Source organism: Ostrea edulis, chromosome 3, assembly GCF_947568905.1.
Source record: "Ostrea edulis chromosome 3, xbOstEdul1.1, whole genome shotgun sequence".
In the NCBI taxonomy this organism is placed as follows: Eukaryota; Metazoa; Mollusca; class Bivalvia; order Ostreida; family Ostreidae; genus Ostrea; species Ostrea edulis.
In genome coordinates this window covers 84321722-84341159 of record NC_079166.1, presented here as the reverse complement: position 1 = coordinate 84341159, position 19438 = coordinate 84321722, and the positions used below count along the sequence as shown (strand labels likewise).

General features: G+C 35.3%; 2 protein-coding genes across 2 annotated transcripts in view; both read right to left on the bottom strand.

The window, feature by feature from the left end:
- Positions 1-19438, bottom strand: part of LOC125673012 (uncharacterized) — a 1263960-nt gene that overhangs the window by 694798 nt on the left and 549724 nt on the right. The gene's annotated exons all lie outside the window — the stretch shown is intronic.
- LOC125674562 (uncharacterized) overlaps positions 1-19438 on the bottom strand; it is a 142618-nt gene that overhangs the window by 34090 nt on the left and 89090 nt on the right. Inside the window, exon 12 of the mRNA XM_056161037.1 lies at positions 4638-4865. Coding sequence (XP_056017012.1) covers positions 4638-4865 — 228 coding nt within the window. The remainder of the gene's footprint in view (positions 1-4637; positions 4866-19438) is intronic.

Genomic DNA, 19438 nt, shown 5'->3' with positions numbered 1-19438 from the left:
AATTTTAGCAAAGACATGAGAATGGGATGCTCTCTGTGTCGTCAGCGTTGTTTTTTTCGGGGGGGGGGGGGGGCATGCACTAACCTGATCACAGTAGTTCCAACGAAACTGTTTCACTTTCAGTACTGCAAATTTGCTCAAAATATTCGTCTTTCACCATTCTTGAGGCCTAAGACCCACCCCCTACACAAAACCTGCATATTATTGGAGACATAGATGTAAAACTGGGATAATTGTAGCATATACCCGGGAATGGGGTGATCTGTGTGTCGTCAGCGTTAGTTTTTTTTCGGGGGATGCACTAACCTTATCGCAGTATGTGCTCAGATTGACCTCGTTACCTGACCAGCTTGACCTCGCCACCTGGCCAGCTTGATCTCGCTGACCCTTCAAAACTCCACTCATTTGAATATCTGCACTGAAAACTACACTCATTTGACCCGCCTCTAAAACTTGCACTCAAAACTGCACTCAGTTGAACCGACTATCGAGCCGTGTTGTACTAAACAGAGTGTGCACTATTTTTCATAAATCTGTCCAATCTATTTTTTTTTTACTTCAATGACGCATTTTAAGGTTTCTATTGTAAATATCCTATTGACGCAAGGTGAAAATAACGAACGGTGATCGATCTCATAACTCCTATAAGCAATACAAAATAGATAGTTGGGCAAACAAGGACCCCTGGATACACCAGAGGTGAGATCAGGTGCCTAGGAGGAGTAAGCATCCGCTGTTGACTGGTCACACCCACCGTGAGCCCTATATCCTGATCAGGTAAACGGGGTTATCCGCAGTTGATACAATTGATACCGTAGCAAACAACCGGTGCACTGTGCAACATGTAATAAAAAATTTCAGCAATGTAAATATGAGCAAAATATAGACGATGTGCTAAAATGATGAACTTTTAAATACAAAACGGTGAATTTGTTACAAAAATATCTTCGCATTGACGAAATCTTAAACAAAAATTACATTTGTACGTTGATGTAGTTAATTTAGACACAATGTTTTGCAGTTCGTCAATGTCCAAATGTTTTTGTGTTAATGTCTTAATGCAGAAACCAGTATACCCAGAGTTCTCTCAAAACGGACATCTTTGCTTTTTTGGCTGTCTTCATAATCTACCAATGTCTGTTTTATTTCATTTTATAGTCGGATAATGCCTGCATTGACCAACTCCATAGTCCGCCAATCCCTGCATAGGGCGACTCCATAGTCCGCCAATGCCTGCATTGGGCGACTCCATAGTTGACAAATGTTTGCATTGGTTGACTCCATAGTAGTCCAATGCCTGCATTGAGGGACTTTCTAGTAGACCGATGACTGCATTGGGTCACTTCAAAATAAGTCTATTTTTGCATTGGACGACATCAGAGTCAGTCAACACCTGTATTGGGTAACTACATAGTCGGCCAATGCCTTTATTGGTGGACTTTATAAGCTGTCAATGCCTGAATTGGGCCACTTCAAAATAAGTATATTTTTGCGCTATATTATAATGTAATCCGTTCTCTGGATTTCCTTGTTTCTAAGAGCAATCAATGAGATATCTATTTCATGTGAAATGTAACTTTATGTATATGATACATCTATGATATGGATGTATGTATATATTGTTAATGTCAATGATATCGACATGTAATTCCCCCTTAATATACTTCCAATAGTTCCAACAGCATCTGCAGCTTTCATTGTCCAAGCTCCTATGCTACATTTTGTCTACAGGTTGATATGCATATTAAGCTATATGATAGTTCCAGTGAGGCCAAACAATTTCATGTCATATAATATTTTACAGAGATGTGAAAAGAGGTGCCCCTGGAGAGAGGCTGCAAGAATTTATGGACAGCAAAGTAAAAGACCCTCAGCAAAAATCAACAACCATGTTTTTCCAGGAGGATCCCCTTACATTCTTGAAGGTCGGGAGAGTAGAAAACATTGTCGATATAGCAGTTTTTAAAGAGGAAAAAGTAAGTAAGATGGAACATATGATCATCATATAATAATAATATTGTTAACGTCTAAAGACAAGGCATTATTTAAAAAAGGAATTGAGTCACTGCAATCATACAGATTTAGTTTTATTTCAGTCTAATTGGCAATAATTACTCTGCGTATGCATGGATCTTCCTTCTGTGAAGGAGGACCACACATTCATAATTACCTCTTCATGGAGCGGAGTGAGTGAAACGAAAAAGGCCTTGGAGCTAATGTACCCCAACAAAGGCACAACCGTTGTGGTATATTACAACAAGAAGAGTAAGTTCAAAATTAAAAAATAAACTTTTAAGAAGTTTTAACGCAAGTTTAGCTAAGCTTTCAAGTTTTCACAGTATTGTAAGGCAAACATATTTTGTTTCAGGTAACAGCATCCAGCCCTTTGTGTGACTTTCCTCTAGCAAGAGCAAGGTCAAAAATTTGACAACAATGGTGGAAGGGCCCTCAAAGACAGCTGAAGCGGAAAGCTGTGTTTGTTATGTTATCCTTATTGCGTGAGTTATCACCCTTGTCATTTTTAATTGCTTATTAGACATACTCAAATAAATATTTCATGATGGTTAGTTTTGAATTAAAGTACATACAATTATAATCATTGTGTGGTTCTGTACTAGATCCTATAAAAAATAGCCAATTTGGGCATGGTTAATATTTTGTCTTAATTTGTAAGTACTTATACACTACGGATCATTATGGTACTGCGGATATATAGGATTCTTCTACGCGATATACAAAAGATCGGTTCTAGAGGTAAAACTCGAAAAACCCTGCAAGGTACGTATAAGTGTGCGGACTTCCTTACTTATATTGTACGTTTAAGTAGTAAGTGTGTGGTCATCCCTGCTTATTACTGTCTGAGTGTGTGGTCAAACCCTGCTCTGGATTTGGAATATGTTAGCTACAAGCGTGCGGACATCCTTGCTTGTTGCTGCGCAAGATTAGGTGTGAGGACAACCCTGCCTGTCTTGTGGGAGAGCTCTGGTGTGCGGACATCCCTGTCAGTTACTCTGATTAGAACCGGTATTTATAGAGTGATAGGTGTGCAGTCATCACTGCCTATCACTGCGCAAGGGCAGGTGTGCGGGCATACCTGCTTATCCTTGTGGAAGTGCGCTGGTATGTGGAATTCCTTGCCAGTCCACTTGTTCGCTACCAGTAAATAGATCCTATATAGGCGCAGTGCAACTGATTAAGTCTGCGCATTGTACATATTGACAGCATCTCAGGGCTATCCGTTTCTATCGCGGGTACGATCCCGCGGGGGTTCTCAGGCAGCGACCTGCCTTGCACGTTACACAGCCTTCTTCGAGAAGTTATTTTCCCAGGTCAACAAAAAGGGAAATATCCTTGTTCTGCACTGTGGAAAGGTATAGTAATTCTTCTGGTATGTAATATATTTAAAATTGTTTATGCTATTGATTGCAAACACATTGTTTGGTGCTCTATATTCACAATGTGCTAATTACTTATTAATTTGTGTTAAACTCTGTAATTGCTCATGAAATGCTTACAGTATAAATAATATTCTATATAAGCTATTGTCATTATTTATATATTTTCCTTGCCATTGATCTATGACAGGTGAAGATAACGAACAGTGATCAATCCCATAAGCAATACATAATAGATAGTTGGGCATACACGGACCCCTGGACACACCTGAGGTGGGATCAGGTGTCAAGGAGGAGTAAGCATCTCCTGTCGACCGGTCACATCCCCCGTAAGCATTTTATCCTAATCAGGTAAACGGAGTTATCTGTAGTCAAAATCAGTGTGCCAAGAACGGCCTAACAATCGGTATGAAACACTTCTGACAGCATCTGACCAACTGATAAGTTGTATTAACGATCTTGATCGAACTAGATTGTATAAAACTTTAATTATTCACAAAATATACATCTGTGTAAACATAGCGAAAGCATTTTCTGATGCGCGTATGAAAGTAACACCAGTACCGTGTGCGACATCATTATTATTAATCTAAATAATATGATATCAATAGTTAAATTCGAAATCAAGTGGTAGAAGTTATCGACTATTCAGTATCACGAGTTATCGTTCTTTAATTCACACCACACTCCCTGTATCACTGTATTACTGGGGGCGAAATATATATTTTTTAAATTCAATTATAAACAATATACATCTAAATTAAACGGTAAGATTCTTGTGAACCGCTGTGAAAACATTTAACCAAACAATCAACTTATGATGCATAATTTTAAGATAAAATTGTTTTACTCATTGTGAAAAAATTCAGAGAGAGAGAGAGAGAGAGAGAGAGAGAGAGAGAGAGAGAGAGAAGCGGGGGATTATTGTACAATAGGCGAGATACCTTTTATGCACTACCCTAGCCGTTTTTAAGCATAAACTTCAACCCCCCACAATTCAAGAGGTATCTAAGTGTTTCTGTTGTTTTGGTATCGTCCTGGACATGTTGAGTCTTTTATGAAGTCGGGTTATTGATGACATAAATATCACAGTGTGGGTGGAGACCTATATAGTTCTCTTTATATTAATATTACTTTTGACTTGCTGTGTTTTCTGTAAGCCGTGTTGTTGATGATGTAAATACCCCAGTGTGAGTGGATATCTATACAGATCTCTTTACATTAATATTACTTTTGACTTACTGTGTTTTCTGTAAGTCGTGTTGTTGATGATGTAAATATCATAGTATGTGTGGAGACCTATGCAGGATCTCACGATGTCAGGTCTCGTTTTACGGCCGTTTCTCCAAAGCCAGTCGACGTGTTGTGCACTGTCCTGTGACCCACCTCTATATTTTGCACACTCCCCAGTCTGTTGTAAGTCCTTTAAAAACTTTCTTCTTTCTACATCACTCATAACAGGGATGTTCACTGAATAACATATAAACCGTTAATGATTATTTACCCAAATACACAATGTAACATTTTTTATATGAATAAAATAATAAAAGCCACGGTAATAAGCTCTAATATTAGAATAATGAACGGTGTATAATATCAATGTGATAAATAAAATACCAGAAAAAAAATGGAAATTACAAGACTATTACAATATTAAAAGAGAAGAATGTATTTGTTTAGAGATTAATTTGCTTAATTAGTAGTGAGCAGGAACATATATCTTGAAACATTTTTTTCTAATCATATTTCAAAGTGTCTTTACAATGTTCAAGGCATTCGGGCGAATGCCTTGATAACTAGAAAACATTGGTATATATTGCATCACAATATATTACTAATTTTTTTCAAACATATCATTGAAATTTCTACATAGCCTTTTGTATGCATGATAGTGCATCCGGGCACATGTCTTGATAACAAAAAAGCATTGAGATATATATATATATATATATATATATATATATATATATATATAATTGCATCACAAAATATTACTCATTTTTTTTTCAAATATATCATTGAAATCTATACGTAGCATTTTGCATACATGAAAGTACATCTTTAAAAAAAACTTTAATATGCATATAGATATTTTCGGTATTTTCTTCAATTTCTTTAATTCTACAGTACATATTGTATTTGTAAATAACAGTTGCTATAGTAGAAATTACGTTATTCAAAATGGCAATGCTGTGGTTGTTTTCAAAAGAAGAATATGTTTCCATTTGATGTCAAATTTGACAACTTTTGACGTCATTTCCCATATATGCTTTACATTTTCACAAAAATAAATAAAGTGTTCATTGTCTTCAACATTTTCTTGACATAATGCACACATGTTTGATTCGGTTTTCTTTATTTTAATGAGAAAATAATTGTTACATAAAAGATTATTGACAAATTAAAATTAAATTATGCTACCTTTTTTCAAACATATCTACGAATTTGTTCTAGTAATGCAAAACTTATGCGGTACCAATTTTGATGCACCAGATGCGCATCTCGACAAATAATGTCTCTTCAGTGATGCTCAACCGAAATGTTTGAAATCCGAAATAACAATGCAGTTTTAGAGATATTTAAGGAAAAACAGCGTGCCAAAAAGGTGGAGTCAAATTCGTCTAAGGATAAGAGCTATGCGTGAGGGAGATATTCCTTAATTTTGAAATGAATTTCTAAATTTTATAACAGTAATTAAATATACATCCGTATTTTTTCAAGCTAGTAACGAAGTACTTAGAGGCTCCAGAAGAGTTTGTTAATATTTAAAGTTCTACTAAAGTAAGACTAATACAATATACAAGGGAGATGAAATGTCTTCTGAACAAAAATAGTTTCAATCTTTTTCGATGAAATATCAGTTATTTCAAGTGGTTTTTTTTTCATTCGTGTAATTTCAAAAATGAGTTTTAAGAGCAGGTTTTGATAGGGTAAATCTTTCAAATTTCGTAGCTTTCAAAACCTTTTACTCATGATTTTGTATTCGTATAAAATATTTCTTTTTCTCTTAAGATTATCTTACCTCTGGTGTGTCCAGGGGTCCGTGTTGCCTAACTGTCTATTTTGTATTGCTTATAGGAGTTATGAGATTGATCACTGTTCGTTATCTTCACCTTGCATTATCGTAAAACCATTCAATGGGTTTAATAGCATTTTCATCAACAATATCAACCACACATCTTAAACCAATTGGTATCCAATTTAAAAAAAATACAATATTTTCCTTTATATTGAAAAAAGTTTGTTACACCACAATGGTTGACATAGAACTTCATACAATTTCATACTTTTGATGTCCTGGTATATTTTGCATGAATTGAAAAATATGAATAATTCAGTATAGAACTTGTTAAAATTGCTAATTCGTTCAAAATTATTCACAACCGTAGCATTTATTTTCAGCTATCTTCACCTTGCATATAGTCGATATCAATATTTCTTTCAATACAAAAACTATTCAAAAAATATTTTAAACTCGCATTGGAGGAATGTCTTCTCCACCCATGCTGCCTTTAATGACCTTATTTTGGATTCTATATCAACTATATTGATATCACCTTTAGATATTTTCCCGATCATCGTATTTCCTTTAATTCTGTCGTTTTTGTTCCAATTGAAATGAGAAATATTTTTATTAAGAAGTTTGATTGTATGACCTTTTGGATAATCGAGTATATATGCTGTATATATACATTTGATATAGAAAGAGTATTGATTAGACACATCTTTCCAAAAAATGTCAATTTTCTTTTTTCCACAATTCAAAAAGCTTTTGTACACCATCTATCTTTTTGGTCCAGTTATTTTTATAACATAAATCTGTGTCATCCCCGATATATATACCTAATACCCTTACACATGTGTAATTCACTGAACTATCATATATATCTGCATATTGACCCTCCAGTCGTCCTAATAAAATGCACTCTGTTTTTTGAAAGGTTTAATTTCATACCAGATAACTTGTTAAAAGTATTGATTTCACTAATCGCTGATTTTACAGAAGTATTTATCTTTCAAAGGTAATGTACAATCGTCAGCATGTTGTAATGTTTTTACTTCACAGTTCATACCTTTCTTTTTAAAATCACGTATTTGATCATTATGACGTAATATAATTGACATTACTTCAGCAACAAAAATAAAAACTATCGTCAAGATCGGACAACCTTGACGATTGCCTCGCATCATTGTACATCTTCTTGAGAGCCAATTATTATTTTTAAGTCCAAAAACAGGATTTTTGTATATAATTTGAATCCATTTGATGAATTTTTGACCAAAATGAAAGAACTCTAGTGTTTCATCATAAATATTCATTCGATAGTATCGAACGCCTTTTGAAAATCTAGTAAGAGTAAAATTGCCTCTTCATTATTATTTTCGCAATATTCAAAAATATCAACAATTAGTGTAGCATTCACACCAATATATCGATATTGTATGTAGACAGACTGATCCTTTGATATACCATTATCCAATATTTTCAGTAATCTTTCTAATACAAAGGATAACATCTTATAATCTGCATCGGTAAGGCTGATTGGTTTATAATTATGCAGGTGTCTTTTATCTCCTTTTGTATACAATAGTGAAATGACAGATAAACGTTGTGAATACGTAAATGGTTCTTTTTCGCATGAACATTTCATGCAATAATAAAAGATTAATCTGTAGTTCATTCAAAAATTTCTTATAAAACTCTGATGGTATTCCATCTAAAGCAGGATATTTGCTCTCCTTCATATCAAATAAGGCGTCTGCATATTCACCAAGAGCTGGAAAATTTTCTATTTTGTAAATATTCATTCAATTCACATTTGTTTTTCTTTTTGATTTGTATATAATTGTTCATAAAACCTACACATGGTTTTCAAAATATCTTCATCTTTATGTATAACTTTATTTTCTCATTGAACAATTGCTTAATTGTATTTTTGGACTGACGACTCTTTTCCAAACCCATAAAATATGCTGAAACAAATGTTGAAGCAAATATTTAAACAAATGGACACGGTGGTATACTGGAAATGGATCAAAGGACAACGGCAAAGAATTATTTCGATCAGTAAAGTACAATGGGGACTCTTGTGTCGTTCCTGCAGATTATCGGATGGTCAGAACCAAAACGAAAAGGGCACACGGGTATTTATCGGGGTTACCTCTTTGAAAACGGCAATGATTTACTTATCCTAAATCAACAAAATAGCAACGAGGCTTGACATTCAAAACAACTAACGTAATGGTTAAAAAATATACACTTGGTTCTATTCAAACCGAAATACAGAGATAGTTTTTCTCACTGCAAAACTAAATGTACACATGCATTACGCAAACCTTATTGAAAAATCCGATTTCTGTTCGGAGGGTTCAAAATGTACACGGTGGCTAAGTTAGTGTCAGTGTGAAGAAAAATGTATATCTTGGTCAGCACCAGAAAACTGGGAGAAGACCAGTATCGACTCTAACTAGGTTAAGCAAATATTGACAGGGTTCTCTCATTTCAGCCACATTGAGTGTAATATCGATTTTCCTTTTTTTCATTTTTAACGATTGATTATGATGCATAATTTAGCTTGGAACATCAGATGTGCACTGTCTTCAACCTTATGTCTCTCATCTTTGTTAGATGGTACAAACTGCGACATTTAAAATCTATACGAGCATAAGTTGAACAGTAAACACACTTGAACTATATAGTTATACTCTATTCATAAGAATCATTTCATCATAATATCGCCAAAGTCAATGAGTCGTATTCTGAGCATAAAACATATTTTATAGGTAAAAGTGGAATAACAACTACATGAGAAATTCGAAAACTCCTTATGAACTCTGCACACAAATCTTGTGAATTGGACCCAATGCCTGCACATTTATTGAAACAAAGCATCGATATTGGCTTGCCATCCATCCCTTTAATCACAAACAAGTCGCTGTTGGAATCCGTAGTTCCTAGTGACTTTAAGCAGGTAATCGTTCGACCATTACTGGAAAAGCCAGGGCTAGACAAAGTAATTTTCAAAAAATATCGCCCTGTGTCAAATTTATGTTCGATACGAAAATCTTGAAAAGGTTATCGTAAAATTAATCGAAGCTCATCTGGAGATGAATCAACTATTTTCAGTCCGCAAACAAAACGTGACATTCTATAAAAACTGCGCTAACGAAGGTACATAATGGCATCGTATGTGAACTTGACAATAACAGTAGCGCTATCCTTGTTTTGATCCAACTTCTGCAGCTTTCGATGTCACAGACTACAATATTTTATTGCAACGTATGGATAACATGTTTCGTATCACTGGATCTGCATTGAAATTGATTAAATTCTATCTTAGTGATATATATCAACGCATTGTCGTTGGTTCATCGCTGCCGGATGCTTGTTCCCTCGAATGTGGTGTACCGCAAGGTTCAGTCCGGGGTCTGAGACTCTACTGTCTTTTTTTTCAAAACCCTTAGGGGGAGTATGCATACATCATGATATGACGTATCATATATACGCCGGTGATACCCAGATCTTCATCATCGTTGAACCTGGTGATAATTGGGTAAATATGTCTCAAAGACTTTCAAGTCGTGTATCGGACATACGCACATGGATGAGCATCAATCTCCTCAAACTCGATGAAAATAACACTCAAATTGTATTATTCGCACCAACACAAAACTTAAGGTAAGGTTTGCAACATTTTGACATGTAGCGAACAAAGTAATGTTGCGTAGGAATTTTGTTTTAAAATCGACCTTTTAAAGAATACCCGTGTCGTTGTTTGACCAGATGGGCTTAATTTTAAGATGCTTTACATTTTCGGGATCTTTGTACAAAACGGACTACTAGTGGTATGCTGACTACACAAGGCAAATTTAAGGGGTAAAAGCTGGTAGAATTTTTAAAAAGAATAGTATCTATCAGATTATACTACTTAGTAGATAAATTTTCCTTTCAAACACAAAAATAGCACGTTTTGTATCTTGAATAAAATTCAAATTGGTTGCCATGTCAAAAAAGTACACATGGAGCACCTATACAAGGTCTGTGTCAAAATTTCACTTTAAACATAATATTGATTGAAGTCAGCATTTCGCAAATTCTATGGTCGTAATAACGATGTAGTTCGTCAATACAACCTCGCATTGGGTCAAATGCTGTCTGACGTGTTTCATACCGATTGTAAAGCCGTTCTTGGCACACTGATTTTGACTGCGGATAACTCCGTTTACCTGATCAGGATATGGGGCTCACGGCGGGTGTGACCGGTCAACAGGGGATGCTTACTCTTTCTAGGCACCTGGTCCCACCTCTGGTGTGTCCAGGGGTCAGTGTTTGCCCAACTATCTATTTTGTATTGCTTGTAGGAGTTATGAGATTGATCACTGTTCGTTATCTTCACCTTGCATTTGGACCATCAACATTTAAGAAAGCATATGGAATCACAATCCACCAAGCTGTGTTTCCATGGTAAAATATTAAAAAGAATTATTTGATTTATGCGATTTGTCACTTTGATAATTGTACAACTTTTGAAGGGTGCATTGGGCATTTTCATGAACAAAATACAATTCCTGCCCATAAATGATCAATTATATTTAGATTTATTTGTCAAGGATTGTAGTATCACATTTATTACAAATTAAGATGTTGCATTTTATTTTTTTTCTATATTCAATAAAATGCAATATTTATAGCTTTATTAATGTCGAACCTTGAAAAATTTAATGATACTATTTGTCCAAAATCATTGACATTAAAACCTATGACTTTTCAACACTATACACGACCATTCTTCACGATACAATAAAGACTACACTTTTTGACATCATCTACAGGTGATTCTTCAACAAAAATGGAAAACGGAAATATTTCTATCTAGTGATCAGTCATTCGAAAACTCTAGCTCACTTTGTTAAACACCACTCTGATTCCATGCACAAGTACTCTGAAGATGAAATAAAAATATGCTAGAGTTCCCCATTGACAATATCTAGGTGGTCTTTGGTGATCAGGTCTTCCAACAGTCTGTTGGAATTCCCATGGACACGAATTGTGCTCTTTTGTTAGCTGACCTGTTTTTATATTCATATGAAGCATAATTTATTAAAAAACTTCTATGCGAGAAGAAAAGAATTCTCGCTGTGGCCTTCAATTCGACATTTTGATATATCGATGACGTTTTGTCTATTAACAATAACTTTCATTCATATGTCGATTTGATATATATCCCTGTGAGTACGAAATAAAGGACACCACAGAGTCGTCTACTTCTGCTTCATACTTAGATATTTTATTGAAAGTAGACATTAACGGCAAACTATTACAGCTCAACTGTATGACAAACGGGATGAGTTCAGCTTCTCCATCGTCAACTTCCCATATTTATGTAGCAATAATCCATTATCACCTGCATATGGTGTTTATATATCTCAACTGATTCGATATGCAAGAGCTTGTTATGCGTATAGTTAGTTTTTGAATAGAGGTAAGGTACTGGCAAACAAGTTGATGATGCAGGGGTTTCATTTCGTAAATTTTATGTTCGTTATAATGATCTTGTTCGTCAATACAACCTACCATTGGGTCAAATACTGTATGACGTGTTTGATATCGATTGTTAGGCGGTTCTTGGCATACTAATTTTAACGGATGATTCTATTTACCTGATCAAGTTATAGGGCTCACAGTGGGTGTGACAAGTCCACAGGGATACTTACTCTTCCTAGGCACCTGATCTCACCTTTAGTGTGTGCAGGGGTCCGTGTATGACATGTTTCCCACGATACAACTATGACGTGACGCATTTTTTCATTGTGACGCCATAAAATGCGAAGTGCACTGATATATATATATATATATATATATATATATATATATATATAAAGCACTAAATAATCACAACTAGGTACTGAAAATTTTCGCCCCAGCCCGGGGTCGAACCAGCGACGTACGGCACCCACCGCCTAGCAAGATTGTCAAACCAGTGCGTAAGTCCACTCGGCCACAACGACTTCGCTAAAAAAGGAAGCTTTGTTATGCTCCTAAAGCGCTACTTATACACACTGATGCAATCCCACACAGTCGCTGTGTCATTCAGTGTTTAAGATATTTTATAAGGAGAGTGGATCTCTCGATGCAATTGTATAGAATATTTAATATAAAGCACAAACAAACAATTATAACACCCAACCTTACGTTTACCCCTAGGATCTAAACGATACATGTGAAAATCAATTAATTAATATATAAAGCACTAAATAATCACAACTAGGTACTGAAAATGTTCGCCCCAGCCCGGGGTCGAAACAGCGACGTACGGCACCCACCGCCTAGCAAGATTGTCAAACCAGTGCGTAAGTCCACTCGGCCACAACGACTTCTCTAAAAAAGGAAGCTTTGATATATATATATATATATATATATATATATATATATATATATAGAGTCATATCCCTGTTGTTGCAAACGTTACCTTAAAGATACGAGCAGTTTTGATCATGAATTAGGTGATTTTGTTGTTGGCGATTCATCTTTCGCAAAAGAATTAGGCATTTTCTTTCACAAATCCCTTACCAAACAAAACACCCTCTCTTTATTTCCCGCTCAGCATATATAAACATTTGCAGAATTGGCTGTGTCCGTCCATTGATCAATGGTGAAGCATGTAAACCTCTAGTAAACTCGCTAGTTACACCCATATTAAATTACGGAAATATATTGTTTTATAGTGTTCATTTTCAATACACTAGCAAACTTCAAAGGGCACAAACAAATCTGCAAGATAAATAACATGCTAAAAAAACAGACCACATTACTCCTGTTCAAATAGATCTTCACTGACTTCCATTTGAATACATAATTTAATATAAGATCCTTCTTCATACTTTCAAATATCTCAACTACCTCTCCGGCTTACATAAATGATATCCTTAAATTTTACAATCCTACGTGATCACAAAGATCCGAATCTCTGCATATTATTCAGGTACTTCGGATAGGTACGAAAACAAAGGAGTACCAATCAGTAAGCCCCTAGTATATACAAATAAGGAAATAAAAATAGACCCATGCGGATTGTTGGAGTAGAACTCATAACAAGTACTGATAAATCATATATATTAGGTGTTTACTTACCTCCAGATGGTATATGTAATATGGACCCTTATGTTACCGAACTAAACAACTTAGAAAGCTTACACAATTACTACTGTGAATACGGTAATGTGTTACTACCAGGTGATGGTAAGAGTAGCTATATTATTTCCCTTCACATCAACGACGTGAAACACAATTTTTTCTCTGATTTTATAAATCGATGTTGTTATGGTGTAAACGATGTTGGCTTTGGTGCTACAGATAAAAAGTTATCCTTTATTAAAATAAATGCACAATGCTAGACTATATTTTGTTTAGCAAATGCCTAATATACAAGCTTTAACTGTACATAGGTTCACAACATCCTCTACTCCTGTGTAATACACACTTACCAGCATGACATAACGCAACGTCTGATGCTTTTGGGAATAACAAGTCACCGAAGACTTAATGCAGCGTAATATCCAGCCACTGTCTGTTACCAATGTATTCTTAAAAGATTTAGTCTGTATTTTTCTACAGTCTGTCAAAATACAAATTTACACGCAGGCTTCAACCCCCATGCACGCCCAGTCTGGGCCAAAGAGGTAAAACCTCTTCAATTAAATGAGCACAAACTACGCCGAATTTCGGTTACAGAGGGGAAATCATGGATGGCCATCCGCAACTAGTACAGTAGCTATAAGCATGCAAAACGATAATTCAATAATGTCCTTAACATGGAACACGAATAACAAAGGAGACATCTACAATAATATTGATTCTGCAGCTGAATGTAACACTCATCTACTATGGAAGCCCATGAAAAAGCAGAGAAAGGGAACATCACACACTTGCTCCGAAATCAACGATGAGAACTGCGAAATATATAACGATCATAAGGGTGTACTAGAAGCTTTTGCAAAGTACTATGGATAATTACTTACCATTTCAAAGGATAATTCATTTCATGACTGAACTCTATGGTTATTGATGTTGCCTACCACAGGCTCTATAAACCAGCACGGACCGTGGATGATATTCCTTCCAAATCATGCCGCCAGTTCCTTAAGCTCAATTTTAAAAACAAAGGAATGTATGCCGTCAACATAAGCAACATTCTTCGTCATAAAAGGGTTCAGTCGTGTATTCCAACTTATTTCCAGTTCAAGTCTACACCCTGTATTTCCTACAGCTATACTATTGCATCTAAACTTTTTAATTATAAACAAACGCTGCAGTGCCTAGGTATAGACCATGTTATACGTAATTTACCAACACGTTTTTGTCCTCCATCTTCTTTCAACTATAGTCCAGCTGGACATGTCATTACTGGTGATGTTGATATAGTTGAAAATGAGGACCTCAAATCACTTATTCTAAAATGTCCTAAATACAGAGAACCTTGGTCTTTTAATTGGCGACATAACTTTATCTCTATTATGAATTCTGTCAAAGATTATGCCAGACGATGGGCTAAATATGAAAAGAAGAACTTGGTACATTGCAGAATGGGTTAAAACCATAAGAGGGATATTAGAATCCCGCATTAGACATATGCAAACACAAGTACGTACCACCTATCCTTCTGTGTTTAGTAAAGCAGAAGTAATAAAAGAATTAAATAGGTTACATGAGGAATGTGTTTTGGTTCCAGCTGACAAAGCTAGTAACAACATTGTCTTTGTTTGTAAGGCTCATTATTACAACTGTATTTTAAACGAACTTGGCATTAATTCCACTTTTGGTAATCATACTTATACTCCAACTGTCCTTTCAAAAGATGAAATTCTTCAAATCCACGCTTGAGTTTTAGACACATTTCATATCCCAGTCAATGGGTCGAATGAATATGAGTTACCGTACCTATACCGGATTCCTAAACTACATAAAACCCTTACAAACAAAGATACATTGCTGGATCCAGTAAGTGCTCTACCAAGCCCTATCTTTGCTCCTCAAGAAAATATCAACAGCTGTGAAGGAGAAACTTCAAACTTACTGTGCGACTACATATGCCAGAAGTGGTGTTAATCAAATGTGGATTCTAAAAAATTCTAAAGAACTTTTAGTAAACTTAAAATCGTAGAATTTTCCCCAAATCAATAACATTAAAACCTATGACTTTTCAACACTATACACGGCCATTCCTCACGATAAATTAAATACTAGACTTTTTGACATCATAGACAGTTGCTTCTTCAACAAAAACAGAAATATTCATATCCAGTGGTCAGCCATTCAAAACTTACTTTGTTAAACACCACTCTGATTCCAAGCACAAGTACTCTGAAGATGAAATAAAATATATGATAGAGTTCCTCATTAACACTATCTAGGTGGTCTTTGGTGATCACGTCTTTCAACAGTCTGTTGGGATTCCCATGGGCACGAATTGTGCTCTTTTGTTAGCTGACTTGTTTCTATATTCATATGAAGCAGAATTTATTAAAAAACTTCTACGCGAAAAAATATCTCGCTGTGGCCTTCAATTCGACATTTTGATATATCGATGACGTTTTGTCTATTAACAATAATAGCTTTCATTCATATGCCCATTTGATATATCCCTGTGAGTACGAAATAAAGGACACTACAGAATTGTCCACTTCTGCTTCATACTTAGATATCTTATTGAAAGTAGACATTAACGGCAAACTCAACTGTATGACAAACGGGATGATTTCAGTTTTTCCATCGTCAACTTCCCATATTTATGTAGCAATATTCCATTATCACCTGCATATGGTTTTTTTTAATATCTCAACTGATTCGATATGCAAGAGCTTGTTCTGTGTATAGTCAGTTTTTAAATCGAGGTTTCAACAGTCTCGATTGAAATCAGCATTTCGGAAATTCTATGGTCGTTATAACGATCTAGCTCGTCAATACAACCTCGCATTGGGTCAAATGCTGTCTGACATGTTTCATACCGATTGTTAAACCGTTCTTGGAATATTGGTTTTTGCCTGATCAGGATATAGGGCTCACGGCGGGTGTGAGCGGTCAACAGGGGATGCTTACTCCTTCTTGGCACCTGATCCCACCTCTGGTGTGTCCAGGGGTCCTTGTTTGCCCAACTATCTATTTTGTATTGCTTATAGGAGTTATGAGATTGATCACTGTTCGTTATCTTCACCTTGTATGAGGATTGTTATCCGTATATTGAATATATATATATATATATATATATATATATATATATATATATATAATCAGAATGACACATTCTATAAAAAACAACGAAAGGAAACAAGCATTCTGGAATGCCTGAAAAAGCGAAAACTTAGCCGACACTTGTGAAACGTGGAAAACTAAGGAAAGCATCATTTTCCCAAGAAAATTTAGAATCAAACAAATTGATGCGGAACCCAATGAGGAAACACAAATAAGGATTATTTTGGCAATACAGAAATTTGAAACATAAATTACACTTTTTTCGCTTACGAGTTTCAAAATACAAAGCCAAATTTGAAAAGTGTGATCAAACAATGTTGGATGAAATTAACGGTCGAAGTACCGGAAAAATCTGCGAAAAACTCATTGAACTCTGGACACACGATGTTGGCCGCGAAGAGGAAAAATCAAAGTGAATATTGGAAACTAAAAACATTTGGCTTCAACAATATGAAAACAATTACGGCAACGAACAAACAAAACCAAAGACAATTCAAAAACCTTTCCGGAAAACAAATACAAGATCACGTAACGGACAAAACCACTTTGATCTTCGTTTTAAAAGACGACCCTCATCTAGATCAAGATCAGAAACTCCACACAGAAAACAACATAAGTCTTACGCAGAAATCGTAAAACAGGGAACCGCAATGAATAATCGAACAAATGGTCCACGTATAGTGAAACGCAGGGAACCCCCAGTTTCCGAAAATAGAGTATCTTATGGGAAATACAGAAAATTCAATTTAACACCTTTTAATTGCATCCCTTCACAATCGGGAACACAAAAAATGCCTTTGGATCATTTTTTTAGGCCAGGGCTGGACACAGAAAAAGAGAAAGAAAAGGCGAACGACTTACCAGAAAAGGTGGACAGAAAATTAAACGAACCAAAAATCATTAATATTTCTCAAAGGGATTTAAACAACGATGAAATTGAATTACTGGAATATGGTTTAAAATTTACTCCGACGCCAAGGTCGGACAAAGTAGATTTAATCAAAGACACAGGAATTTTGCCGAAAATTACGCCTTAGAGAATTTTTCAAAAAGAAATCCAATGATGACGAATCTCTATTGAAAAATAGAAAAGGTTTTAAACCACCATTAAATCGAGATAAACACTTGGAGGATTATATTGCATGTCTCCAAAATTCGGCCAATTCTAATGTAGTTGATAAAAATGTGAAATCCAATATTTCTATCAATCAACAAAAATCAATACACAGTTTGAGAAGGGATCAATCAATTGTCATTAAAGAAACGGATAAAGGATGAGCTACCATAATCATGGACATTGAACATTACAAAGCAATGGAGTTAGATCAGCTACAAAATGACTAGTTCTACAAAAAACTTCAACAAGATCACCGAACTATCTCAAAGATTGAGAAACTTACGAAATAAATTCGATGATAACTTCACCAAAAATGAATTAGACTATCTGACCAGTTTAGAAATTAAAACCAGCAACTTCTATGGTATACCAAAAGTTAATAAATCCACAGAAATCCAAGAAGATATCAAAAACTGTAAAGAAACGTATATCAAAATTCCAAGACCTACTGATCTCAAGTTACGCCGGATAATAGCAGGACCCTCTTGTAGCACACATAGACTGAGCAATCTTCTAAACATTATTTTAAAACCTCTATGTAAGAAAGTGCCGAGCTATGTTCGGGATGATGTGGATTTCTTGAACTACATCCCGAAAACAGTGCAACCAGAAACCATTCTTGTCAGTTTCGATGTTTCCAGTTAATACACAAATATTCCACAAGATTTAGGCATAGAAGCAGTAAAGTACTGGATTGAGAAATACCCTACAGAAATTAATGAAAGATTCTCAAAGGACTTTATCATTGAAGGTCTAAAAATTATACTAGAAAATAACCATTTCCAATTTGACGACCAATTTTACCTCCAGACTAAGGAAACTGCTATGGGTACCAAATTAGCTCCTACTTATGCTACTCTCTTTATGGGATATTTAGAGGAAAGGATTTATCATACACTACCGGAAATATTTGATGCAGAATTTAGAAAGTACATACGTGAAACCGGGAAACGTTACTTAGACGACTGCTTCATTTTCTGGACGAGAAGCAATGGGGATTTACAAAGATTTTATTCAATTTTAAATAATTTACAAATCAATCCAATTCACAATGGAAGCGAGCACTAACAATCTACCATTTCTGGATTTATTTATCATAAAAGAGGGCAATCACTTTACCACTGATTTATACAGCAAAGAAATGGATACTCATCAATATCTAGATTTTAGATCGTGTCACCCATCACACACTAAACGTAATATCCCATACAATATGGCCAGACGTATATGCACCATAATTCCAAATTCAACATTACGAAAAAAACAACCGATTAGAAGAATTAAAGATACATTTGATACGACAGCATTACCCAGACAACCTTATTGATACTGGAATCCAAAAAGCAGAAAAAATACATATTTCAGAACTTCGGAAAACGTGCCAAAAAGATACCAAACAGAACAACAATCCAAGGAATCACAATATCTTAAATACAGCAAAACGATTTTTTTTTTTCCAATTTTGGAACAATCCAACAATATGAAAAATGTGGTGAATTCATCTCAAATTATTAACAGCCGACGTCAGGCACCATGCCAAAAAAAACAAACCTACTAACTAGAGCCAATTTCTCCCTGAATAAGGTCAAATACGTCAAAAAATGTGGTGACCCACGCTGCGGGACGTGCGAATACATAGAAGAGGGTGATTCCATTACTTTTAAATCCGGGAAAATA